Source organism: Prionailurus bengalensis, chromosome A3 (genome assembly GCF_016509475.1).
Source record: "Prionailurus bengalensis isolate Pbe53 chromosome A3, Fcat_Pben_1.1_paternal_pri, whole genome shotgun sequence".
Classification (NCBI taxonomy): Eukaryota; Metazoa; Chordata; class Mammalia; order Carnivora; family Felidae; genus Prionailurus; species Prionailurus bengalensis.
Window position 1 is genome coordinate 115,601,490 of NC_057354.1, and position 27,207 is coordinate 115,628,696.

Genomic DNA, 27,207 nt, shown 5'->3' on the forward strand with positions numbered 1-27,207 from the left:
CTTTCTCTCTCTCAAAAATAAATAAACATTAAAAAATAAAGTCAAGTAAATGTGTTCACACATTCAAAGTGCTTGGAACAGTACCTGGCCCAGAGGAAGCTTCTATGAGTCTCTGTTGTCACTCTATAGAGTCCAGAGCCAAAGAGAGGCTAAGGGTGGTAAAACAGTGAAGCAAAACCAACACGATGGGGTCTCAATGTGGAGTTCAGAGACTTGGTGGGTCAGGGAAGCAATGGGGCAGGCAGGCAAGCCAGAGGACAGGTCTGGGGTGATGCTGAAGACGGGGTCTCCTGCCCATCCCGGCACATTCCCCTGCATGGTAGAGAGAGAGGTAAGCCAGTTCTGTGATGGGATACACTGGACAGATCACTTGACAGATAAGGTCTCCAGTATCAGACAGGAAATGCCACAATTCATCTCATCCATTGTGTGGTCTCCCAGCAGCTTTTGCTAGACCCCACTAGAGTGAGCAAGAGTCTCGTCTCATGCTTTTCATGGTCTATAGAAACGGAGAAGAGTCTCCAGGTGGCCATCCCAAGAATTCCCATCTGGAAGTGCTTGCCAGCAAGCATACAGGTACTACTATGTGACCTGCTCCAAAGAGGCCTCCCTTGAGGCCACTTTGCATGGACTGGGCCATGTTTGCATATTGATAGAAGCAATCAGTCAGCCTCATCCAAAACCCACAAACACCCTGGGGTCAGGACAGGACTCTGCGGCTGGGGGCAGGGACAGTAGGTAGGGCTGCCTTACTTACCTACTCTTCGGGTTCACCTCCACCCCAGGGCATTCACCCCACGTCACCTTCTGTCTTCACAGCTGATGACTGCAGTCAACTCATCAAGTTGCCCAAGGTGAAATGCATTCGCAACACAGAGAGGCAAGGTAGGTCCGTGCAGCTGGGCAGGACCTTGGAGCGTGAATGTCGGGGATTGGGGTGTGTATGTGCATCGGGGTGTATGTTCAGTGTGCAGGGGGTGTCGTGTGGCTCCCCCCGCGAGCTTGCCGGAAGATGGAAGGACGGGGGCATCCACTTGCCCGTTTGTCCCCACTGCAGGTCTGGTCCGGTCCCGGATCCGGGGCGCCAGTGTTGCCCAGGGCACCACTCTGACCTTCCTTGACAGCCACTGTGAAGTGAACAGAGACTGGCTCCAGCCCCTGCTGCACAGAGTCAAAGAGGTGAGTGAGGCTGACTGAGGCCAGGATTCCACAGCCCCCACCTCTTGGCTCTCTCAGGCCAGTACTTCACATATGCCCCCCAGGCCCTCTGGGAGGGGGGGTGGGACAGATTGCTGTCCCCTCGTTAGAGATGGAGAAGCTGAGGTAGAGCGGCCTGCCCACGGTCACACGGCAGGGCAAGGCCCGGGACCAGTTCTTTGTATCACACTGTGACCCACGGCAGGCCCGCAAATGGGGCTGCCAACGGCAGCTGATAGATGACGCGTGCAGTTTCCTGGGCAAGAGAACTGCCCAGCACTATTTCTTCCAGACAGTAGAAGGTTCCAGAAAGGGAGCCCTGATGAGTGCCTTTTGTGAGAAGAAGGCAGCAGACTTTCACTGGGCCTTGTCACCCAATTCCTGAGGCTTCTGTCTTTCCTCGAGCCGTGCATCACCCTTGCCCACAGGCCAAGGCAGGTGGGCAGGATGCTGAGAAACCTTTATTCCTTGCCTCTGTCTGCCTTTAGATTACTCTGGAATTCTGTATGTTTCCTCTATGTCTCGGTTACTCCTTTTGAAAGTATGAAAAGAAAAACAACTTTCTTTAATGTTCCCATTGGTATTTTATATTCCCTGAAGTCCGCCCACCCCCATCCTGATCTACAGAAGTCACCAGAAGGTACCAGCATCAGTGCTTAGCGTTGCTGCCCTTCATTTTCTGCCTGAGTTGACTCCCACGGCCGCTCTGTGCAGTACGAGGTCCGTTACTTTTCACATACCCATTTCACAGACGAGGACACAGTGTCAGGGGAATTATGTGACCTGGGCTGATATTCCCTGGCCAGCGCCACCTGCACCAGAGCCCTCCGTGTTGCCTCCACACCATCTTCCCTGTGCAAAATGACAGGGTTGAGGCTGAAAGAATTGGGATATGTGAACCACTCCGAAAAGTGGGAAATCCTTCCCAGCTTCGTTCGTCCCGACGAGAGCACCTCGGTGGCCTTGCAGAGTTCTCACACGTGGGCCCAGAGGTTAATACCCATCCTGTGACCACCTTCCCTGAGACTGGGAGAGCTCAGAACTTAGCGCTGTTTAAGAAAATGCTCTCTCCCCCTTTTTTCTGGCAAAATCCCGCTGAAGAGGTCTGGATTGAGAAATAGTAGGTTATGAACAGACCCTTTAATTTCAGGGCTTTGCCTGGCCCTGGAGGCCCTTCCAGATTCTACCGGTCACAGAGGTGAGGGGGGCGGGGATGATGCTGAAAGTACCAACCCTCTAATCAAGTGGTTGGTTCCCCAGCTGACCGGTCATCTCATTAGCGTAAACTCAGTTTCCATGAAAGGGGATTACTATGAATAACTGTCCCCCCATCTCTCAGGAAATCCCAAGGGTTTTAGAATCTCTTAGTGAAATAGGGGCGCCTGGGTGGCTCAGTCAGTCAGGTCATGATCTCATGGTCCATGAGTTCGAGCCATGTAGGGCTCTGTGCTCCCAGCTCAGAGCCTGGAGCCTGCTTCGGATTCTGTGTCTCCTTCTCTCTCTGCCCCTCCCTCTCTCCCTCTCTCTCTCTCTCTCTCTCTCTCTCTCTCTCTCTCAAACATACATAAACATCAAAAAAATTAGAAAAAAAAAAGAAGCTCTTGTGCAGTGAACCAAGATCAAAAGCCAGGTATATATTTCTTCTTATATCACAATATCACAGTGTACCACATTTTTTAATTAAGTTTTTCATTTTAATTCAATTATAGTTAACATAGAGTGTTATATTAATTTCAGGTGTACAATATAGCGATTCAGCAATTCTGTGCATTACTCAAGGCTCATCATAAGTGTGCTCTTAATTCCTTCTTCTATTTCCCCCATCCCCCCCACCCACCTCCCATCTGGTAGCCATCAGTATAGTGTGTTCCCTGTAGGTAAGACTCTGTTTCCTGGTTTGTCTCTCTTTTTTCCCTTTGCTCCTTTGTTTTGTGTCTTAAATTCCACATTTGAGTGAAAGCACATGGTATTTGTCTTTCTCCAACTGGCTTATTTCGCTTAACGTAATATACTCTAGATCCATCCACGTCGTTGCCAATGGCAAAATTTCGTTCTTTTTATGACTGAGTAATATTCCATTGCATGTATACAGCATATCTTTATCCATTCATCAATCAGTGGACATTCAGGCTGTTTCCATAGTTGGGCTATTGTAAATAATGCTGCAGTAAACATTGGGGTGCATGTATCCCTTTGAATTGGTGTTTTTGTATTTTGTATTTTGAATACCTAGTAGTGTGATTACTGGATCGTAGGGCAGTTCTATTTTTAACTTTTTGAGGAACCTCCATTCTCTTTTCCAGAGTGGCTGTACCAGTTTGCATTCCCACCAACAGTGCATGAGGGCTCCCGTTTGTTTCTCCACATCCTCACCAACAATTGTTTTTTGTATTTTTAATTTTAGTCATTCTAAAATTCATGACAGGTGTGAGGTGTGAGGTGATACCTCATTGTGGTTTTTACTTGCATTTCCCTGGTGAGAGTGATGTTGAACATTTTTGTGTGTGTCTGTGAGCCATCTGTATGTCTTCTTTGGAAGAATGTCTGTCTATTCAGGTCCTCTTCCCGTTTTTTAGTTGATTGGGTTTTTTTGTTTCTTTCTTTCTTTTTCTTTTTTTTTTGGTGTTGAGTTTTAAAGTTCTTTATATATTTTGAATACTAACACTTTATCAGGGAGGTCGTTTGCAAATATCTTCTCCCATTCAGTAGCTTGTCTTTGAGTTCTGTTGATTGTTTCTTTTGCTGTGCAGAAGCTTTTTATTTTGATGTAGTTCCAATAGTTTATTTTTGCTTTTGTTTTCCTTGCCTCGGGAGACATATCGAGAAGGAAGTTGCTATGTCCAGTGTCAGAGAAATTACTGCCTGCGTACCACATTTTGTTTATTCGTTGCTCTGCTAATGGACATTTGGGTTGTTTCCATCTTTTTACTATTGTGAATAGTGCTGCTGTGAACATTAGTATGCAAGTTTGAGTGCCTGCTTCTAATTCTTTGGGGTGATACCAACGAGTGGAATTGTGGGATCATGTGGCGATTCAGTGTTTGATCTATAGGACCCCCCCCAGGCTAATGTGGCCCTGCAGGATATGTTAGGGGGCCTTGCTTTCCTCAGACAACCTTAATGAACCCTTTCCACCCCAGTGCCTATGAGGCCATCACAGAAGCCCTCTCTGAAAAATGCTCTCATTTTTGCATCCCTGGTCAGCCTCACCTGCAGGGCAGAGAAGCCTTCATCGTTTCTTCCTCCTGCGTGTGAGTGCTCCTTGCCACCCAGTGCTCCTCCTGTGGCAGTCACTTGGCCCCAAATAGAGCTCATCCTCCCCGGCTGAGCTCCGGATCCCCACCGCTTTCTGATCTAAAGCTTTGGTAGCAGGGGACTGGCCGGACAAACCCTGGGGCCGTGGTCTGGCTCTGCCCCTTGCGGAGTGCCACAGCAGCCTCTGTGGGCTGCAGAGGTTTTCTCCAGACCCTGGCTCTTGTTGCTAGAACATTCCACTGAGACATCCCTTCCAGGACAGGGATGTGGGCGTGTGTCAGCCTGTGTTTCCACACGTCTTTGTATTGTGTCTCGTCTCAGAGTAAAACGTGATTTGATCTTGTGAGTAGAAGTGGAAATTTTAAGCTGTAATTGGAGTTGGGGATTTTCAAAAATAGAAAGAGATAAGAGAGAGGCCGAGTTTGGGCTGTCAGAAACCGTCCTCAGCTGGTCTTTTCCACAAGGAGCTCTCTCGTGTCCCGTCTCCTCCCTTCAGCTACACGATGATACTTGAAACAAGCACCAGGTTGGTTTTAATTCTTTTAACAGAAGCCTCTTTCTCCCCGCTCCTTATCTACATATCTCTTCAGTAGGAAAAAAGATTTTAAGAAATTTCAATCCCTTTAGCATTTGGTAAATTTATGTAAATAATGGCTTACATATGCTTCAAAGCCTCTCACATGCCTCCCTCTCTTCTTCCACCCAAAAGCCCTGTTAGGAAGGCAAGATGGTTTGGCAAATAATAATTTGTCTTCACTTTATAGATGAAGAAACAGTTCCTCAGCGTGTGCTGGTTTGCTTAAGGTGACGTGAATTCTAGATAGCAGCGTCAGAACGAGAACCCAGGTCTTCTGTCCCCTCCTCGAGGACCCCTTCCTTCTCCCCCACCCCGCCCCTCCAGCCTGCCTTAGAGGCTCCGTCGTCACCCTCCAGTGCCCGTCCTCTGTCTTCCCTAGACTGTGAGGCCATATCCATCTTTCCATCTGCCACAATTCCTAAACCATAAGAGGTGCTCAGTAAAGCTGGTTCACCAAGTGAGTGGCTGATCTCTCTAGCATTCTGAGTGCCCATTCACAGTGTAGTTTTAGTTACCTGAATGGGTGGAGGAAGGAGAGGTGTACCGCACAGGTGATCGATGGCCATTGGCTGGTGCATTCAGCCTCTGTCATTGCTGCCAATGGACTTGTGGGGGGGTGGGGAGGAGACGGGGTCCAGGCCATGGGCCAGCCAGTGACTCCTCCAGCTGCCTGCTTAAGCCGACCTGTGGGCCTAGCCTTGAAGACCAGCCAACTGGAGCTCACGGGCCAGCACCTGTGGTGGCTTTGGGTATCTTCACCGGAAGTCCTTCCATCCCTGAGCCTGTAGGAGGAGAGGCCATTTTTCTCAACTGTAACTGACCCATCCCCTTTGCTACCAGCCATCGACATAGTACCCTCAGAGCGAGTTAACAGCCAGCCTCTTGAGCCAACGCTGATGAACACCTGCTGCCCAGCAGGCTGTGGGCTGGGGCTGAGTGCTGCACAAGTGGAGCAGTTACTCTGACCCCCAGGGTCACTCAGATTTGCGTCCTGGCTTTAAGGGTCATGTGTAAAGTCTCGTGCTGCCTCTTTTTAAGGACATGGCTTCACACAGCACTGAGCCCCAAATATCCCTCATTACCCACCTGGTCTCCATGACTCTAAGCAGACACCACATATGAACTGTGATAGGAGTAATAGAAGGGCAGAAGCCCTTGGAATGTACAGGGACGGTGCACCAGAGCCGACGCACCCTGGAGACAGAGCCCCTGGGTGGCTTCTGGGGAAGGCTGTGGCCCAGGCAAGCAACCAGCATTTTCCCAGGCAAGCAACCAGCATTTTATTTTGCATTTCAATTTCCAAATATTGAGGAGAGATTTGAAACACCAGGATTGCGGTGTGGGGGTCCCCAGACCACCCGCAGATTCAGTAATTCACTAGAAGGACTTGGAACTTAGCAAAGCTATTATATTCATGATTACTGTTTCGTGTAGCAAATGGATACAGGTTAAACTCAGCGGTGGGAACAGGTGCATAGAGAGTTCCAGGCACAAGCTTCTAGTTGACCTCTTTTAGTGGGATTATACACACGGCACTCACTTCTCCCAGCAGGGATGTATAACAACATGTACAGAGCATTTCGGAACAGGAAGCCCACCCAAGCCTTGGTGTCTGGGCTTTTTGTTGGGGGTCAGTCACCTAGATGTGGCTGACCACCCCCTGCCCCATGGTCTCCATGCCCCTCCGTAGGTCAGGTTGAGTTGGTACCACACGACCCAAGGCCCTCATCATAAGTCGCACTATTAGGATAGACTGTCTGGTATATCTCAAATCTCCCAGGGAAACAGGGACACTCTTCTAGGCAGGGCATTCTGAGGGCTTAGGAGTTACTGCCCGGAAGCTGGGCAACGGCCAAACATATCTCCGGGCAAGATTAATTCTCTGCTGCACAAGCATTGACATAAGGACTTAGTGAAGCTGTAAAGACCCAAACACTCAACAAGCCAAGGCAAAATGAGGACTTTGTCAGACTCACAGAAGAAGTTCAGTCTCCGAACTTCTGCAACCATGTCAGAATTCAAGTCACAAGGATGTCTTTGAGATTGTGTCCATGGGGAGGTATTGGTGTGGATGGCTGTGCGTGGGCACGTGGTGCGTGTGCACACTCAGAGACACACAGTGACAGAGCCTGAGTGGTGCCTGGAGAGCAGTGGCAGCTGGGCAGGTGCTGTGTCGACTGTGGAAGGGGCATCTGTGCGTGGCCCAGAGGTAGAAGCAATGCATTGAAAATGAGCATTTCTTTCCACATGGGCCCCTTGCCTTCCGAGGTACCTTGTCACTGTCAGGATGAGTCACACGTGGAAGCTGAGGGCCAAATGAAGTCTGTGAACATAAAAGCAGGCACCTGGTGAGTCCGAGCTTAAAATAAGGAGACAGCCTCATCTGGGACAGAGATTGAACTAGGAAATGAAATGGCGACAAGGAGAAGCAGAGGTTCCTGCCTGTGCCAGCAGGTGGTAGGTGTGGAGGATTGGAGATGTGGTCCCGCCTGATTTCCCCGACCTGCTGACTCTCCCAGGCTGCTTGGTTTCCATTTGGCTGTGGAGTCTCCATGTTCACATCTCCTTTACCCTGCCCCCAGCTTCCCCTCCCGCAAGCCAGGTACAGGGTGTTCACCCAGAGCAGGGAAGGCTTTAAAAATATATGCAGCACATTGACAGCCCCCAGGAGCTGGTGCTTCTGTCTTGCATATTTTGAGAATGTTTCCTGGATGACTTTGATGCCTATAGACAGGGGAGCCTGAGGGATACAGCAAGCAAGGAAGCCGGAAAGGAAGATACAGGCCTGGTTTTGATGGTCTCGAATGCCAGGCTAAGGAGTTGGAACCTTATCTTGCAGGCAGTTCAGGTTTTTAGCTGTTGAGCCGCACAGTGAGATTTTCACATCGTAATGACAATTTCGGCGGCCACCGAAGGGAAGAGAGTGGGATAAGGTAGGAGTCCACTGCGGTACGCCAGGTGTGAGGGGGAAAAATGGAGGCAGGACACACTCAGATGAGCAGTTTCAGAGTTAGATTCGACGGGTGATGGGCAGAGGCGAAGCTTTCTGCTTTGTGCTGGGGAGACGGAGGGATACGCGATGGTTCTGTTAGCAGAAATAGGCAACCGAGGGAAAGGAGCATGTTTGGGGACAAGATGATGAAGCCATCACTGAAAGCCCATGGGGCATCCACGGAGGTGGCCAGTGGCATACTGGATCTGAGTCTGGAAGGAAGGGAGTGAGTCAGGGCTGGAGGCACCGATCTGTGACCATCACAAGTGACACCTGAAGTTAGGAATGTCTAGAGATGCTATTCGTAAACGTAGGCATAGAATGAAGGTATTTGGAAATTCCAAAGTGCTTTTCCTGTGGGTGTGTGGCTTCTTTTCATGGGACTGCAGGTAGAGGTCACCTTCCGGGCTGGCTGTGGCCTCTGCCTCCTGAGACCCCACTGATGGTGAAGGACTTTTAGAGCCCCCTTCTTCCTGCTTTCCCCCTTCTTCGTGTGCATCCCTCTCCAGCCAGCCCCTGCCGTGTCCCCACCATGCTCCAAAGGCCACTGTGGCTGAGAAGGACTCCAGGAGTCAGAGAAAGGTTCCTGGCGTTTTAGGCAATGGAACCAGAGAGGTCACGGTACCCCATTTTCTAGATGAGAAAATTAAGATCCAGAGCTGGCAGTGCTTAGTCAAGGCCACAAAACCAGCCTGGCGTTACCAGGGTGAGGCTCTGCCAAGCTCACTGATTCCCAGCCCGGCTCCTTGGCACCACAGGCTGAGCCCGGAGTCTGCTGTCTTCCAGGACTACACGCGGGTGGTGTGCCCCGTGATTGATATCATCAGCTTGGACAACTTCAACTACATCGAGTCGGCCGCAGAGCTCAGGGGCGGTGAGTAGGGCCAGCACCCCTCCCCAGCAAGGACTCGCTGCTCCTCCTGGTTGTTGCATTCAAGGGGGAAAGTGGGGGAAGCGTCTGCTGGTGGTTTGTCTGGAGCGTCCAGCCATGAGTCCTATAATGCTGGTGGCTCCATTGTGGCCTTACCACTGAGGCCACAAATGGAACGGCCAGGGGAGTGTGTAGGATGATGCCTCCAGCCCCCAGAGCCCTGGCTCTGATATGGACTCGCTCTGGGACCTGAGAATAGGAGGGAGGCAAGGACCCCCCCAGCTAGGCAGGGCCTGACTTGTTCTGTCACCTCAGCACTGGTCGCTACGCTCTCTCTGAGGCCCACCAAGGTTCTGCTCAGGGCCTAGTGCTGGTTCCCCAAAACTGATCTGAGGTAGCTCAGCCCCTTACAAAAACCTGCTGGCGCCTCCCCAATGCTCCTGGCCAAGGGCCACGCCCGTAACTACCCATCCTGTCCCCCTTAGACTCTGTCACAAGTGACTCTATCGTCTGCCCTTTATCCTCTAACTGCCCAGCAGAGAAGGCTCAGAGAGGCAGTAGGAGGTAGAGAAAGAGAAGCTGTGGGAGGGACATCTGGCGGCCTTCTTGCTGACCAGCCTGGGACCAGCTTCCCCGGATGCGTTCATGAGCTTCCAGAAAAGGGACGCGTTGCGCAGGCTCTGCAGGGACACATGAGAGACCAAATCAAGCAACTCGGTGCTGTGTTCCAGGGTTTGACTGGAGCCTCCACTTCCAATGGGAGCAGCTCTCCCCAGAGCAGAAGGCTCGGCGCCTGGACCCCACCGAGCCCATCAGGTAAGTCAGGGCAGGGGTGGCTGGGCAGATCTGTCACCACTCGGTCCTTCCCACTGCCGCAGAGTGTAGGAGGCATTTCACATTGGACGCTCAGGACTGGGCAGAGACCAGGAGAACCCTTGCCAGGCCAGCCCCCATCTCCCCTTACATCAGGAGTTTCTGTCTTCGAGGAGATGTCTCCTGAGGGGACAGGGGCCTGGTAAGGCCTGTGCTGAGGAGCTGCCCGGTGTCACCCTTCCCACACATGCACCTCGTACTTACACTTCCCGCGAAACGTTGGGAAGTTGGGACCAGATGGTCCTGTTTGAGCCTCTGACTGGGAAAAGATGGTTCCTTAGGGCCAGAGCTGAGCTACCAGGCAGGATTCAGCCTGGGAAAGGTCAGGTCAGCAGTGCTGTAAGCAGAGGCTGATCTCGAGGCCTGGCCACTGCTGCTTGTTAACAAACACGTCTGGGGCGCCTGGGTGGCTCAATCAGCTAGACGTCTGACTCTGGCTCAGGTCACGATCTCACAGTTCATGAGTTCTAGCCCCGCATCGGGCTCTGTGCTGTCAGTGCAGAACGCGCTTTGATTCTTTGTCTCCCTCACTCTCTGCCCCTCCCCAACTTGCGTGCATGCACTCTTTCTCTCCCTCAAAATAAAATATATACAAACAAACAAACACACATCTGCTGTGTCCTGTCTGAGAATGAGATGGTGGCATCAACTTCAGGCTCTTTTGCGGGCGTTCTCTCCTCAGGCCCCTGCTACGATTTGCTGCACATGGTGGCAGGATGGCCGTCTGGGGCCCGGGACCTGTCACGGGGCCGGGAGTAGAACAGAGCATGGTGTCCACCCAGCAGGGAGCCTGTGTCCTGAGCACTGAGGACGTATGGTGTGGGTGTTCCTACCTAAGGCTGGTTCATGTGTCCCAGACCTGTTGGGGAATCTCCAAGCTGACACCTGTCTGCTTCAGGTGGGGTGTCAGGAGGATAAAAGTGCTTGGAGAAATACAGACAAGACCACTAGGATGCAGTTTCTCTGGCCGGTAACTTAGGGATGCCCCACATTCTTCATGGGCATCTCCATATCTCTGGACCTGCCATAGAGTAAACGTTTGCTCACTTGCACTGAATTAACTTAAGAACATAAGTCAGATTGTGAACCAAGGAGCTATGAAGAGCCAAATGGGGACACTCCAGAGAGACGTGTGTGTTCAGGAGAGCTCTACCAGGGACCTCTGTCTCACCTACCTGCTGGCCTCTCCTCCCTCCTCCTCCAGCTGTCATAATCTGGAGTGATGCCAAGAGGGAGATTGGAGCCAGATGGCATGCTGGCTAATGCCTTTTCTTTCTTTCTCTTGCTTTCTTTCTTTCTTTCTTTTCTTTTTTCTTCCTTCCTTCCTTCCTTCCTTCCTTCCTTCCTTCCTTCCTTCCTTCCTTCAATGTTTATTTATTTATTTATCTTGAGAGAGAGTACACATGCGAGCTGGGGAGGGGCAGAGAGAGAGGGAGAGAGACCATCCCAAGCAGGCTCCACACTGTCAGTGCAGAGGCCAATGAGGGGCTCGATCCCCTGAACCATCAGATCGTGACCTGAGTGGAGATCGAGAGTTGGACGCTTCACCAACTGAGCCACCCCGGTGCCCCCTGCCCTTTATTTCTAAAGGGAGAGTAGAACCTTCTTCCCACACTGAGAGCTCCATGCAGCACACATCAGCTTATCAGCTACCCAACAGTGGCAGCACATGATATGGTGGTGGACCACATCAAGGACAAAGGGGGCGGTGGTGCAGCCACCTCCTGGTGTTACCCTTCTCTGTCCCAGTGGTGGAATTCTGAGGGTGGGCTCTTTTCTTGTGGGAATATCCCTGCTCCCAGAATGAGTGTTTCCCAGTATTAGGTCAGTTTGCAGGAAATAGCAGGGGGCATGGCTTTGGGAGACCTGGTTTCTGGACCTGCTCTCCATCAACTAACTGACATGGGTGAAAACTGCCTTCACCCTCTGGATGTGCTGGATGAGGGGCCAGGTCCCTGAGGGCTTGCCCACCTCTCCCAGCCACCGATCCTTATAGACACACATCCCTAAACTTGCTGGATTATTTGGTTGGACTCTGCTATCCTTGTCTGCCTTCCTCTGCAACCTTTTCCTTTCCAAGTGGCTTCTCTGGCATCTCTCTCAGGCACCAGAGGCAGGGGAAGGTGGGGTGGGATCCCACGGGAAAAAACAAAGATAAGGGTGTATTAGTTTTTTGGGGTTCCTGCAGCAAAGTACCACACACAGAGTGGCTTATCGACAGAAATGTATTGTCTTGCAGGTCCGGAGGCATGAAATCGGAAATCAAAGTGTCGACAGGGTCAATTCCTTCTGAGGGCAATGCCGGCCTCTCTCCTTGGCTTTCAGGGGGCTCTCTTCTCCGTGCCTCTTCACATTATATGCTCTCTAGGCACGTCTGTCTCTCTGGCTCTGTGTTTCCTTTTTTTAAGGACACTAGTCACATGGGTTTGGGGTTCACCGTAATGTCCTCATTTTAACTTCTATAGAGACTCGCTCCTTAAATAAGGTCACATTCTGAGGTACTGGGGGTTAGGACCCCAACATAGGTGACATAACCCCTGATAGAGGGGTAAAGAGGGAAGAAAAGGAGAACACAATCTCAAAAAATGGATGTGCAATTTTTAAAAAATATTTATTTATTTTTGAGAAACAGAGTGCAAGCAGTGGGGGGGGGGGGGGGGAGAAAAGGAGGAAGACACAGAATCCAAAGCAGGTGCCAGGCTCTGAGCTGTCAGCACAGAGCCCGACACGGGGCTCGAACTCACAAACTGGGAGATCGCGACCTGAGCCGGAGTCAGACACTTAACTGACGGAGCCACCCAGGCGCCCTAGGATGTGCTGTTAACAGGTGCTGCCTCAGTCTTCTTTCCCTGCCTGGTCAGTGGCCTGCTGCCCGGGCTCCCAGTAATGGAACCCCCCAAGAGAGCCACGATGGTCAGGGCCTGTGGGAGAGGCCAGTGAAGGATCCCCAGGCCCTCAGAGCAGCAGTGTTCTGAGCAAATCCCAGCTCCCCCAATGGAAGGCATGCTGATGAGTAAATTAGCCTGTCTGTGAGGCCGGGAGATTTAAAATCAAAAGAAAAAACTCCAGAGCATGTTCTTGTTTTAGGTAATAATGCATTGGCCCTGTGAAGAGGAAGACAAATGGGGAGAAAGTTGTATTGAGCTCTGCACTGCCAGGGCAGACGAATGTGACGGCAGTCTCTCTCCCGTAACTCCCTCCCTTCCTTCCAAATGCATAGGACTCCGATCATCGCTGGAGGGCTCTTCGTGATGGACAAATCCTGGTTTGAATACCTGGGGAAATATGATACAGACATGGACATCTGGGGTGGAGAGAACTTCGGTGAGTCGCTGTCTCTGTGTCCTGGGGCCGGGTGGCATCTCTGTGTCCTGGAACCACGTGTACCTGGGGTGAGGGCCTGGGAGGGGCCAGTAAGTCACTCCTTGGGGGCAAGGCCAGTGGGGGCACCGGAGGAGTGGTTGCCGGGAGGGTGGAGGTAACAAGGCATTTCTCCGTGGGGCCGCACAGACGCTGAGCACCAGGAAAGCCTTCCCGGGGAAGACCGTTAGGGACAAGTTGAAATGCAAAAGCCAGGAAGACTAAGGAGGAATACCAAGCCGGAGGCTTGAGCTGGGAGCTCTGAACTGGGGATCTTGGAAGGGGCCCATGGATGGAGAGGGCTGACAGTGACCCCGTGACTTGGGTAACATCTGTTTGCTGCTCTGTGCACACAGCACTCAGCACCAGGGTAATGAAGAGGGTCTGGGGTCATCGCCACAGAAGCCCAGGAGCATCTGGCCCTTGTCTTTTAGTGAGAGAGAAAGGGGTGTGGGTGGAAGGGGTACAAAACTGTGCAAGCGTGTCTGGCTGCAGTGGTGTGGGCCTGCATTCTGCAGTTACGGGAGAAAGAGCAGTCCGGGACCCGCTCGTGTAGCTCGTAGCACTGAGTGAGCCCAGAGCTGCCTCATGTAGTAGAAGTGCGACACGAGGTGCTCCTTGCGGTTATTGTGAAACTCCAGAGTCGGGTCTGTAAAACTCCCAAAGCCATCTGCACACAACGCCAGCAGGTATTGTGTTGGTTTCCTTTCCCTGCTCCCAGGCAGCAAGATCCAGGAAGTGACCAGAATATGGGCTGGGATTCGATTTTGTTTTATTCCCAGCTGTCTCTAGTGCTTACGGTAGTGGCCACCTTGAAGGTGGCTTTGGTAACTACTTGTTGAGGAAGACACTGGAGAAAGAGAGGAAGAGGCCACAGTGTCACTGGGGAGCGTTGGGCACAGGCTCACGGAGCAGTGACGTGGCCTGAGAATGACCCGTGGGGCTCGGCTGGGCATTTAGCAGTAATCTCATGCATTGTCCTCTGCCAGTGTTTTTTCCTGTCCGTGCCTCCAGAGTGTTTTATGGCTTTCTTCCTCAGTCACTAAGAGTTATTTTCCAGGAATTTATGGCTGCTGGCCTGACCCACAGCATCTGTTCTCCCAAACTGGGCAGTGTAGAGAAACCCATCAAAAGTATACATCTCTTGCCATCAGGAGCCAGATTGGAAGCTCAACAAACGAGCAGAAAACCCCAATCCCACGAACCAAACTGCCTCCCCTTCCTGGCACCCGTCCCCTGGAACAGCCTGGGGAAATAAATCAGATATGGGTTTGAGATCAGCTGTGCCTGCACGGGCCCAGAAGAGCTCAGAACCGGGTAGACTCTTGTCGATCCCAATGGGGACGAGATTTCTGTCTTTCTGGGCAGCCCAGAGCCCAGGGCATCGTGCCACTCAAGGTCCTCTCATGATCCTCTCATGTGCTCTGGCCTTTCCTGCTACAATCAAACGAATCCTTTCTATAGCACTTTTGACAGACATCCTGTCTCTGCTCAGGTGCTGTTTATGACAACACGTTCACTGCTTCACAGTTCGGCACATGCTCTTGTTGTGAATTTTTGTGTTAAACTGTTAGAAAATTCTCCTTGGTGGTAACCCATCTCCCTCTAGCCTCTGTCTGTTGGGACTTGTTCTGCCCCCTTGAACCCTACAAAGTGAGTGTGAGCCTTCCTCCATGTGGCAGTCGCTTTGGGATTCAGGCAGCACGTTATTTTTAATGATGGCACATTCCGGTCCAACCTTCCAGTACCTTCTGTTTATAGCAATGTTGACACACATCTGCCCACATTAAGTGGCAATCTCAGCTAGTTGCTTCCGGTCGTGGGACATTAACAAGTGCTGATTCCACTGGGGAAGTAGGGAGGGACTTCTGCGGAGGTGTGGGAGAGGCATTTTCCGATCCAACACAAATTTTTTTTTTTTAATTTTACAATCTAACACAAAAAAGCTCTATAGACAGCTATCCCAGGAAACACCGCTTTCTCCCATCCCAGCATCCCGTTATGTTATAGCCGGCTCTCAGCACTTTGAAAGCCATTTCTGGATTTTTTAAAAAAAATTTTTAAGCATTTTATATGCCAGAAGATGCAGGGCATCTCCAACGGTGCGTATGTCACATGGAGCACCCCAATTCTGCATGCGAACATAGGTAGGCACCCGAGTGGGCATTTGGAAGAGCCCATCAGGATGGGGATGACAATCGGGGGTTTAGTGGGGTCGGGGAGCTCTCTAAGTTTCAGGGATGGTGCTGAGGGAAGGAATTCTGGCTCCAGGGTGTGGCAGGGGGGCCTCCCCGCAGCCCAGCTCACCAAGTGCCGGGATCTGCACCCGAAGCATCATCGTTCACATCCACCCTTCTCTCCAGCCCCAGGACTATTCTGTTCCCCTCAAAGCCAGCCTCCCACTGGGCCAGAGAGCACTGAAATGCAGGTCTCTCCCACTTCCCAGGCGTGGCGGCCACCGTGGGTGCTTCTTGTCCTAAGGACGAGGCCCACACCCCTCAGCTGAGTCCCTCCTGGTGTGTGCCCACCTCTCCAGCCATCAGTCCGGAGGCACAGCCCCAACATGCCCTGCCCTCTGCAACCACCTGGCCTCCCTCCTCCACAGTGTGGACTCCACTGCACAACACAGCTCCCGGGGCGGCCTCCCCCAGGACTAGCACACCTTCCCCGCCCGCTCTCCCGCCCACCCTACTCACTCTGGGCCCCTCCGCACCCAGTTCTCCTCTCTACGAGGCTTGGGCCCTCTCTGTATTTGCGTTCATTCACCTGTGCTGCTGCCTGCCTGCCGCTAAACCCAGGATGAGGCGAGAATATGCCTCCAACCTCTAGTCCTAGAGGCCTAGAACACTGGAAAGTGCTGGCTACCCGTGTTCCAAACCAAGGGACTGGGAGCTGGAGAGTGGATTCTTCTCCAGAGCCCCCAGCATGGAACGTGGTTCGCACACCTGGATTTGGGCCTTGGGAGGCCCTCAGCATGGGGCCCAGCCAAACCCACACACCAGGTTTGTGTGGCCTTTGTTATGGCAGCAAAGGTGACGATTACCCTCCCCTGCCCCAGGGCAGCTTGCTGTAAGTAGATAAAGCTAATGCCCCTGCTACCCCTTCAGACTCAGGGGTGGGGGGTGGACAGCACCTGCTAAAGGAGCATGTATCTGACCTGCTGGACTAGTTTCTCCCTGGAACCTTCTCTTTCTGCCTCTCCCTCTTCATGCTGGATGGCTCAAGGTGACGGAGATGGCCTCATCTGAGAAGAGCATCCACGTCTGATGAAAAGTCCTCTCCCCACAGACAGGGAACTAAACTAAAGCAGGCCACAGCTCGGTTCCTTCTCTGGGCCGTTGGGCCGAAGCTCCATGCCCCGATGAAGTCCCCCAGGACCATCCTTTCCCACTGCCCCTGGACTTCCCCACGTCTACCCTGGGCCCAGCAGAGACAACACACATGGCTTGTTTTCATAGGGATTATGGAAAGATAAGTGTGCCACCTTGGCATTTGCAGGCTTATGGCTCTGGGTGACCATGGTGGGCCTGTGGCTAGTGCCTGTTCAGAAGCTAGGGGCCTGGATGCAGCGAAATGGCCCCAGATGGTATGAGGTGTGGTTTTGTAGACCAGAAAATGATCTCTACTCAAGTCCATGCATTCATTAAAAACTAATAACAGAGTTTCCAGGCCCAGAAGGTCCTGAGAACTTAAAGATCATTAAAAGGAGCCGGGTCTCTATGGCCACATTTGTATGTGTGGACTTGTGGAGAACAGTAGCCCACCACAGCTCACTCCACTCCCCTTGTCCTGAGTAGGTTCCCCTTGGCCAAAGGCAGAACGGGTCCTCCTGCCGTGTGTACAATACGTGTCTGTATACGATATGTGCAGCTCCATGTAAAACAGGATCATTGAAGTCGGCGGAGCCCGTGTCTAAAGCGCCCTCCACCTGTGTTTAGAAACCCGACTATGAAATGAAATTGGAGCCTTGATGGGTCTGGCTGAGCAGTGGTGTTCGGATGGCTGTGGTTTGTTGTCTGGGGAGAAAGCGTCCCCTTTCCCATCCAGCCAGTCATGGGCTTGTCAGGCAGAGGTGGGTCTGGGGGAGGGCAAGGGTGCCATGGGGACCTGGTAAGACCTGGTAAGTGGGTTGATGAGACAGAAGAAAAGAGGTGAGAATGGAGGGTGGGGAGGGCAGCTTTCCATCAAGCATGAGTCTGATGCCTAAAGAAAATAAGATACTAGCGCCGTCCCCTCCCCACCCCCCCATGAGGGTGGAATAATGACACGTCTCCCTGCCTGGAATTCAGAGTGTATTAGGGCCTGCGTGACATTCATCACCGTGGAGATGGTGCCGGCGCTGACTCAGCGAGAACCCCCTACAGATTCCCTACAGCATCTCTTTGCTCGGCCTCCCCACTTAAGAAAGTGATGACTCTGCAGGAGCAGGAGCCGCAGACGTGGAAAGTAGAGGGTCTAGGCGGTGCCTGGAGGGCCCGCTGCCCCACGCCTCTGTCCACGGCACTGCTGACGCACGAGCCCCTGCTGCGTGGGGCCTCTGGGTTCCGAGACTTTCCCAGGTGTCAGCAAGTATCTGTGTGGACGGTTATCCTGATGTCAGTGGTGTAGACAAGGACAGGGCGACTTCATGTCCTGGGTGCTAAATATCCCACACAATACACCTGTGAAACATCACACCAATCTGCACCCCCCAGGCTGCCCGACTCTGGGGGCAGCACCACAGTGCAGGTCAGTCCCCGTGTCTCCCATCACCCCAGTTGTAACACTCAAGATTCCAGAGCAGAGAAGCTGTTAGCGCATCCGGGCCTCAGGCACCTACGGGCAGCATCAGCCAGACCAACGGGGCGCAAAGACGGGCATTTGTCACGATTGGATGAGTGAGTGGAGGAAATGCAGCGTGGTGGCTGGTCATAGGTGAGCCTCTCCTGTTGGCCGATAAAAGCCTTGAAGCCAGCGTCTTTGCACCCACACCTGCGTTGGCCGACGGCTACTGCTGAGTGCTGAGGGCAGGTGGAGGCAGGGCGAGAGCCGAGTTCAGGAGTGGGGAAATGTGCTTCAGTCCCCAGGAACCCGCTGGCAGGTGTCAGGTCAGAACCGCTTCTGCATCATAAAATAAGGACATCCGTGACCAGGAGCAGGGTTGTTAGGATGACTAATAAGCTACCACCTGAGGGAGGACAGAACAAAGCCCAGCCCAGGGGTAGATGAAGAGGTCATTTTCCTCCCATGGCTCACGTTTGCAGAATTGAGATGCGTGGTGATTTTAGGCTAAAGCAGCAGCCACAGGAAAAGGAGGAGGAGGAGGAGGGATGGTTTAACAGGTGGAGGAGAGGAGACAGGCTGTGGCAGGCTGTGGAAGGCGAGGACCGGGTAGGAGATGAAATGCGTCTGCTGGTGTCCAGCACTCCCTGGCAGAGGGTCAGACAGCCTTGGAAGTTGGCACAGGAGCCAGGAGCAAGCTAGGGCTGGCGGGATGGAGGGGAGTCCTCAGCATCACGTGAACCATGGGGCCAGCTGAGGAAGCAGTGTCAGGAAGACACGGAAAAGACAGAGCCTCAGGGTGGAAGAATGCCAGAAGACCAGAAGGAAGGTGGAGAAGGACCAGGGTCCGATGACTGCTTTCCGAGGTGGGGGGCCTGTGCATGCCGACGGGGGGGACAAAGATGGAGAGAGAAGCAAGATCCTGGGCACGGGAAGCACGGAGGCAGAAACAGGTTGCAGGGGTCTGGGGGGGGGGCGAGGGGTGGAACTGAGGCATAGTTTGGAGGGATTCGCTTTGCAAATGAGGAGGGACATATGTCTTATTTGAATACATGGAAAGGAAGAGACCACAGCCAAAACGTATGCGTATTTTTGGAGGAGGGCTGGCACAAAATTTGTAGGTTATATCTAGTAAACCAGATCTCCGTCTCTAGTTTTGCAAGATGAGAGGGTTTTCCTTTTTGGGAACTGGAGCAGACCGTATTTTGAGATGCTGGAGAGGAAATGAGGGGAGCACAGTAGACTTTTGGAGCATACTGTTAAGGAAGACGTCCTGAGGCCAGAGTCACATGTGTGCTAACAGTTCCAGGGCCCGGCCCCTGCAGCCCCTCGGTGCGTTCGCTGCAGGGTGGGGAGGCGGGTGTTGGCAGTCAGCTGAGCTCACTCATTGCTCGTGTCCCCCCATCCCACAAACACCAGGCTGGGGCACGTGATCCCACTGTGTTCCAGCCAAACGTCAGATTGTGCGTATCGAGGACCTTGATGGAAAGTCAAAACCCCAAAGTGTTAGTTCCACAAATTTTAAGTGGCTGCTGTGGCAGAAGAAGGAAGCTGGAAGCAGGTACGGGAGGGCAGTGCTAATGGGGTCCATGTTTCAGAGACTGGCTTCAGGGGCGTCTGATCACAGCCACGGCTGATCTTCCTGTCGTACTAAAGATGTTTTGCTGTATTCTCAAAACCTCTGTTTCATTTGATGTGGACGGCAATCCTGTGGAGTACTTCTGTGATCTTGGTTTGGCATGTGAAGAAACCCAGCCTCAGTGAGCTGAATGAAGCGGGATCCCCCAGGGACACGGCTGGGGGACTGCCGTGGACTCGGGGCTGCCAAACCCAAAGCCGAGCTCTTCTCATCTTCCTCCCTCACTCCATGTTCTTGCCACCATTTGGAAGTAATCTTGAGAAGCCCTTTCTTCATCTGAGTGTGCGCATTGTCCCCACCCTGTCCCCAAGCTTCCTGAGAATGAGCTGTAGCGCACTGGGACCAGAACCTGGGCAAGCAGAAGGGCCGGTGTGGGGAAGGTGGTGGCAGTGGGCTTGGTATCTAGGGAGCCTTGCCTGCAATTCAAGGGCACAGGGCAGGAGGCAGTAGGGACAGGTAAAGGGTGGCTGAGGACAGGTGAGTGACCGAGCAGGTGAGGATCACAATGGAGAAATCGTGTCCAGGCACCTGCTTGGAAAGCCGGAATGGGAGGAGACAGGGAGCAGGAAGTGGAGGGGCAGCAGGTAAGAGAGAGAGGACCCAGGGTGAAAGAACCCAGGGAGGTAGGGCCCAAGGTACTGGAGCACGAATGTGGGGCACTAGAATACTCACATCCTCATTCCCTGCTCCTGGACCGCAGTCTGCTTCCACGTGCCCTGCCCCCAAGAGCAGCCACCCATGGGCCTGGGCATGAATACGATTCAGCCTGCCCTCCTCCCACTTGAGCTTGACTGCAGAAGCATGGAGCAGGCGGCAATTCCCAGATGGGAAGCTGGCACTTCCCACCAGTGGCCTGGCCAGTGGGGTGCACGGGGGAGCCTGCCCTGGGTGTAGGCAATAAGGAGGTGCACTGTCCGTAGAGAAGGTAAAAGCAATCACAAAACTGCCTGACAGTCGTTCAGCAATTCTAAACACTAGCGGTGATGAGATACTCCCCTCCCCCACCTTGGTGTTCCCCTGCTTCCTTCCGGGGCGGGAGCACCAGGCTAGGACACAGCCCCAGGGGAGAAATGCACACCCCGGCCTCTTCCCAGCCACCTCTGCAGACTCTGCTCTACCCTCAGCTTCAGAGCCGGCAGCCAACCAGCAAGAAATGGGTATGTGTGCAAAATCCCCGCCCTAGGGATCAACCCCAGCAAGTGTAGAGGCTTCCAGCATTCTCTACAGCTGCTCTCAGCTACTGGCTAGACTTCCTCCTCCCAGGCTACGATTCAGGCACCCTTACAGAATGATAGAATTGCAGTCAGGCCATTGGGAGGTGACCGACACCTCGTCCAGGGGTTTCCTGGGAATCCTGCCCCTGTATTTTGCTAGCCTGTGAGAGTGTGGAACTCACTACTTCCATTACAGCCGTTCCTATCTGGGCCTTGACTGTCGGGAAATTCTCCTATATTCTTGACTGGAGATTCTTTCTCCTCGGTCCTGATTCCAGCCCTCTGTGGTCCTCCATGAGGGGAGGGAACAGGGGCTAATTAAACGTGTGCCTCTCCAAGCCAGCCACTATTTCCACATTCACTCTGGTCATCCTCCCAGCTATGAGATATTGTCGTCCCCATTTGCAGATGGGGAAACTGAGGTTGCCCAGCCAGCAGAGCACACAGTCTACAAAGCCACCTCCTCACCCCCAAGCCCTAGGCTAGATGCAGTGGGGCCTGACCATGTCCTTGGTCCTCAGGGCTGTCATCCTGGGTCCCCTCCCCTCCTGAGGACACAGCGCAGTGATGAGGGGGCACGGCTGTCTTACAGAAATCTCCTTCAGAGTGTGGATGTGTGGGGGCAGCCTCGAGATCATCCCCTGCAGCCGGGTGGGCCACGTCTTCCGGAAGAAGCACCCGTATGTTTTCCCAGATGGAAATGCCAACACATATATAAAGTAAGTGCACATCCCAGGGGCTTCAAGGGGGCAACAGAAAGCTGAGGGTTTTCCCAGTGATGGGTTGTGGCTGTCCCATGTTCTCTGGTAAGTTTCCCGAGTGTTCTGGATGCTCTGGAGCCACACATTATTCTCCCTGGGATTCTGCCTAAGCAGGGAAGGTCGGGCTTGCCCACCCAGCTTGAGGACTAGGCCTGGGGCTGTTCCCCACCGCTGACTGCCCAGGGCTCAACAAGGCCCACATGTCCCTGGGCAGCACCGTCCTGCAGGGCTCCAGGTATTTGGGGGCATTTGGGCTGGGGGAAGAGGATGCCATTTTGCCTCTGAGTTCTGGAAGATCCACTGCTCCCACTTTCAGGCTGGGTCACCAGGGGAAAGGTCCTTGGAAGGATTTGAGACTGGGGACGCACAAGTGGCTACAGTTCACGTGCCTGCCCCAGGGCCCTGCCGGCACCCAGACAGGGTCCAGGCTGGGGAAGCCCTGCGACCCTGGGCTTCTTGCAGAGGGTGTTTGCACCACCTGCAGCGGGAAGGGGTAGGGCAGGATGAAGATCCAGGGGCCTCAGTGACCCGGTGCTGCACTTACCTATTCCTGCCCTGTCCCTTTGTACACACTTCTCCTGTGATTCCTTCTAGAAATAATTCCTGTGTACCCCTCTCCCCGTGTCTATCTTTCCTCCGTCTTCCCACTTTTTCCCTTATTCTCGTGTCTTGTCATCTGACAGCCTCACTTCATTTATTCTCCTTTTTCCTTTTCTTTTTTTTTTCTTTTTTTTTTTTAATTTTTTTTAATGTTTATTTATTTTTGAGACAGAGAGAGACAGAGCATGAATGGGGGAGGGTCAGAGAGAGGGAGACACAGAATCTGAAACAGGCTCCAGGCTCTGAGCTGTCAGCACAGAGCCCGACGTGGGGCTCGAACTCATGGACCATGAGATCATGACCTGAGCCGAAGTCAGCTGCTTAACCGACTGAGCCACCCAGGCGCCCCTCCTTTTTCCTTTTCTGTCATTTAGTCCATTTGGGAGAGGGGGAAGCTAAGTGCCTCTTGGTGCTTTTCTTCATCTGGGGCGTCGTTTTCCTCATCGGTGTTTTTCCTTCCTCAGTTTTCACACGTATGAGCAGGTACAGGTCATGTCCTGACATGATGGTCTCAGGGCCATCATGGGGTTGAGCAGGGGAAGAGTTAACACCTTTTGTAGGAACTTGGTGGACAGGGGTGGGGCGGTGAGAAACCCAGCGGGCACCAAAGGGAGAGCTGCCTTGGGCCCTCAGGTTTTCAGGAGGAAAAGGTGAGTGGGGGACCCCTGGTGTAGGAAAGCCAGGGGGCTATGATGTGGAAGGGGGCCAGCCTAGGAATGAGGGGGCAGCCCTAGGCTCCAGAACAGGCACTGTCTTTGAATCTGAGCCCTGGCCAGTGGGTCAGTCAGTGGTTAGAGAAAAGCGGCACAGGTGTTTCCTAAGCGGCGTGCAGTTGGCTGATGACCAGCCCAGGGGAACGTGCCAGCAAAGCGCTGGTAACTTGAGTGCACCAAGAATGGACTGCGGGTGCGTGACTCTTTCTGGGTCCACCAACTTGGAAGAGCATAACATACCCCTATATGGAATGCCTCTGCTCCAGACAGAACCAGAAGTCTGCAGGAGCATCCCCGTGTAGTGAGACCCCAAGTTCACTTCTGTGGACCTTGGTGGGAGCTGCTTCTCCGCTGCACCTGGCATCTGTTTTCTGATGACCTCGGTCTTGCTCTGCGGGCTCTTCCTCGTACCTCTGCCTCCCTGTCTGCTGAATGGTGACATTCTCCGTGTCAGTCTCCCTCGCTTTTTCTGTGCCCTATGAGGTCAGACTCAGAGCAAACTCTTGGAAGAGACTTGTGTGCTGGCCAAATGTCTGACAGACGGCATGATTCCTTGATTCTTTATGCCTGTGCCACACTGAGCACACGGGCTCCAGGAAGCCATGTGTGATTGGCTTTCCCGCCAAAAGCTGGGACCCTACCACTTTCCCTGCAGAAAGGGGGAGCTCCTTGATCAGGGGTCTTGAGGGTAGCTGGAGGCCCTGCCTCTCTGCTCTTGGTCACTGGCATGTGTGGGTTCTCCTGGTTCTTTTCTCTTCATTCATTCATTCATTCATTCATTCATTCATTTTTGAGCCACGTAAGTTCTATTTCTGGCATGATTTTTCTGGTGTGTACCTTTTGGGGAGGAGTTTGTCCTTCCTACTAATTTCCTGGGTCTTGGGGGAAAGGCCCCTTTGGAGAGCAGGTGGGACTTGGCTGGACTCAGCGCCCAGGGAAGAATGCTATTCCTGGGTCTTGGGGCCCCCAGCTGGGTAATGTTGTTTACATGTGCATTTTAACCGATATGTGACCCCCACCCCACCTCCCCAGGAACACCAAGAGGACAGCTGAAGTGTGGATGGATGAATACAAGCAGTACTATTATGCTGCCCGGCCATTCGCCCTGGAGAGGCCCTTTGGAAAGTAAGTGTCCTTTCAGGCTAATTCGTGCAGAGGATTGAGACGATCCCCAGCTCCTGACAGCCTGTCCACTTCGCTGGTCACCCAGCCTTTGAGCCACTCCAGGACCCGGGCTGTGGCTGCTCTCCTTTGTGTCCCTTCTTGCTCCTGCCCTGTCCTGGGTGTGCAGGGCTCTCGGTAGCTCTTATGGAATGACTGACAACCTGGACCACCGCCCCAGTGAGTGAGCTGTGTTTCACACAATGGGGCGATATTTATAGCTTTTTACAGAGAAGTAGGATGCGGGACACAACGGCCTTAGTCCCTAGAGGTCAGAGCTCCTCCTCCGAATTCTGAGTCACCCACACGCAAACTGCCCTTCTTCTCAGAGGAGCAGTATCAGACAGGTGTCCCCTAGCACCCTGCTCTAGCTTCCTGGGAGTGGACAAGGACAGGAAGGGAATTCTGTGCCAGATGCCCTAAAGGCTATCCTGTTAGCGCTCCCCAAACTCTGAGTAATGGATTTAATTGCCTCTATTTTACGGGACAGGACACCGAGGCTTCTGCAGATTAAGCGACTTGCCCTAATCAAATCACCTGGGGGATGAGGCTCAAACCACACCTGTCTGATCCCAAAACTATAGGGTACAATTCTCCAGCCCAGAGCTGATAAAAGAAAAATGGGATGTTTATGTTTGTTTATGTTTGTCATTTGACTGTTTTGAGGAGCAGCCAGTGTTGTGTTTTTTTTTTTTTTTTTTTTGTCACACTGCTGTCCTTCAGTCAGACTAAGGCTGGTGAGCGGGTGGGTTTTGCTGCCTGCACCCCTCAGGAGGATTACATCGGACCCAGCCAGAATGGCTCCCGTCTCTGAGGTTATAAACCCATGCTGTCCCTCCAGGGCAATTGCACAGGACCTCACAGGACATTTGTCCTGAGTCCTCAAACTTCTGGTCCACTGTCTGTGACCATGCACCTCCCCCTTCCTTACCTCCTGCCCTCCCCAGCTTGGGTTCACTCTCTTGCTTAAAGAGAAGGTTTAAAAGACATTGTCCTCAGATCTTTTGCCCTGTTGTGCATCTGTCAACACCCCAGGCAAAGTTTTCTCAACCCTGGATGAACCCGACTTTGTGCCTTTCCCTCCCCTGCGCACAGGCTGCTGAAGGTTCTGGAAGGTATCAGCCGGTGCTGCTAACACACCGTGGCCATCAGACTCAGGGAGGCCCTTGGCAGACCCGTCAGTCCTGCCGCCTTTCCTGGGTACCATTCTCCCCAATCTCAACTTAAACCTCTCCTGTCTCCCCAGCCCCTGAGTTCACCCGTCACTCACAACAGATGACACCTTCTGTTTTATAGATGAAATAGATGGCCTCAACTTCCCAAGACAAATGACCTGTGAACTTTGCTGTATCTGCCCCATTCTCCTCTAGTTCATCTCGAAAGACAGGTGTGCCTCCTGCCGTGTTAGCCAGCCCTCCACCTGTACTCGGGATCCACCTTTCATCTGCATTCATTCATAAGTCAACATTTATCCAGCTCCCTCCACCTGGATTCATTCTCTCCTGCCTCCTGGCTCAAGACTTCTCAAACTTTAATGTGCACACACGTCTCCTGGAGATCTTGTTAAAATGTGGTTGCATATCTAAAAAGCTCCCGCCTGGGTGGTGCCGTGATGCCGGTCTGAGGACCTCTCCTCGAAGAGCCAAGTTCTAGGGCAATGCTTCCTAACCTAGCTTGCATGTTGCAGTCACCTGGGAAGCTTCAAAAATGACTGCTGCCACTCCCAGAGAGTTGACCTACTCTGAGGTATGGCCTGGGCTGTAGAATTTTTAAGAGGCAGCCACCCCACCCCCACCTCCATGACTCTAATGTGCAGACAGCGTGGGAACCACTGTTCTGGGGGACTTTGTCCTCCGCGGGTCTCCACTCTTCCTCAGCCCTGATCTTTCCTCCCTACCGCATGGTTCCCATCTGCATTTAAACTGAGACAGTGTCGTAAAGCTTAAAACTTAAACCATTTAAAAAGGAAGAGAAGGAGGTGGGGAAAAACCTACAAAAACTTCTCCTCAATCCAGCATCACTCATGCCCTTACAGCCCTGTCTGCTCCTTCAGGGCCACGCGTCATGAGCTCCTGCCTGCGAGTGTTGTGGGCGGCTGTTCCCTGCTCCTCTCCTGAGTGTGATCTGAGCCCCACCCCCACCTCCTGTTCCTGAGAGCCCCCACCTGGCTCACCCTGACCCCCTTGGGCCCCGTACATCCTCTGTGTTACCCCATCAGTCTTCTCCCTCCCAGCCCCTCCGGCGTATCTCCAGCCACGGTTTCTGCACCTGCAGTCTCGTGCTGCTGCCCCCACTCCTCCTTCTTGGTCCCATCTGCAGCCTCAGTTTCCTCTTTTCCATTTTGTATGTGGTCTTCCACGAGGGTCTGTCCTCTCTGTCTTCGTACTGCGCCTTCTCCAAGTACAAACTGGACATCTCCACCTGGACGCCTCCCAGGCTCCTCTAACTCAAATCCTGAAGAGAACTCGTCTACTTCACTCTTAAGCTTGTTCCTCATCCCGCATCCCCCATCTGCATGAACACTCCTCCTTGTGTCCTGCTGCCCAAGTCAGAAATCTGGGTGTCAGCCTTGACCCTTCCCTCCCCGTCTCTTCCCATGTCCTGCAATCACCAAGCCCCGGTGATCCTGCGCCCTTCACACACTGAGCACCTGGGTCTTTGCTTGAACACTCAACATTCAGCTTTAAAAAAAAAAAGTGATGTCATTCCTCTGCTCACCCTACTTTGGGTCTGGTGAGGAAATATGCTCAGTGCTAAGTACACGTCCTGGCTGTGAAAGCACCTGGTCTAGTCAGGGCCGGAAGGAGGGGAGGCTGGCCCAGTCAAGGTCGGTCCTCTGTGGTCACCCAGGAAGAACAAAGTGTCCATGGAACCCAGAAGGGTGATGGCCGTGCAGCTGGGGAGAAATGGAGGGGCTTGGACCTGTCCCTTCTCTCCGTTCCACTCCCCAGTTTCCTACCTGAGAGCGTGAGCAGCTCCTGGGCTTCTGCGGCCGCCTCCCCCTGCCCGCCCCGTCTCCAGCTTTGCCCCGTCAGACCAGTTCGCCACCAGTAAGATGCCCTGAAAGTGCAGACGTTGCTCTGCACTGCTAAGAGCCCATCAGTTGCCTCCCATTGCCTCAAAGTCCAGACTCCTCCCCAGTGGCCCCCAGACCCTTTACCATCCGTTTCATCATCTCTTATCCCGTTTACTTCCAATCCGCCACCCCCACGTGCATACATTCATGCGCACGC

General features: G+C 53.0%; 1 protein-coding gene across 2 annotated transcripts in view; it reads left to right on the forward strand.

The window, feature by feature from the left end:
- GALNT14 (polypeptide N-acetylgalactosaminyltransferase 14) overlaps positions 1 to 27,207 on the forward strand; it is a 209,578-nt gene that overhangs the window by 168,716 nt on the left and 13,655 nt on the right. For both annotated transcript variants that reach the window (XM_043604208.1, XM_043604207.1), the window contains exons 5-11: positions 820 to 885; positions 1,058 to 1,179; positions 8,808 to 8,895; positions 9,624 to 9,708; positions 12,986 to 13,089; positions 21,332 to 21,458; positions 23,846 to 23,938. In XM_043604208.1, coding sequence (XP_043460143.1) covers positions 820 to 885; positions 1,058 to 1,179; positions 8,808 to 8,895; positions 9,624 to 9,708; positions 12,986 to 13,089; positions 21,332 to 21,458; positions 23,846 to 23,938 — 685 coding nt within the window. The remainder of the gene's footprint in view (positions 1 to 819; positions 886 to 1,057; positions 1,180 to 8,807; positions 8,896 to 9,623; positions 9,709 to 12,985; positions 13,090 to 21,331; positions 21,459 to 23,845; positions 23,939 to 27,207) is intronic.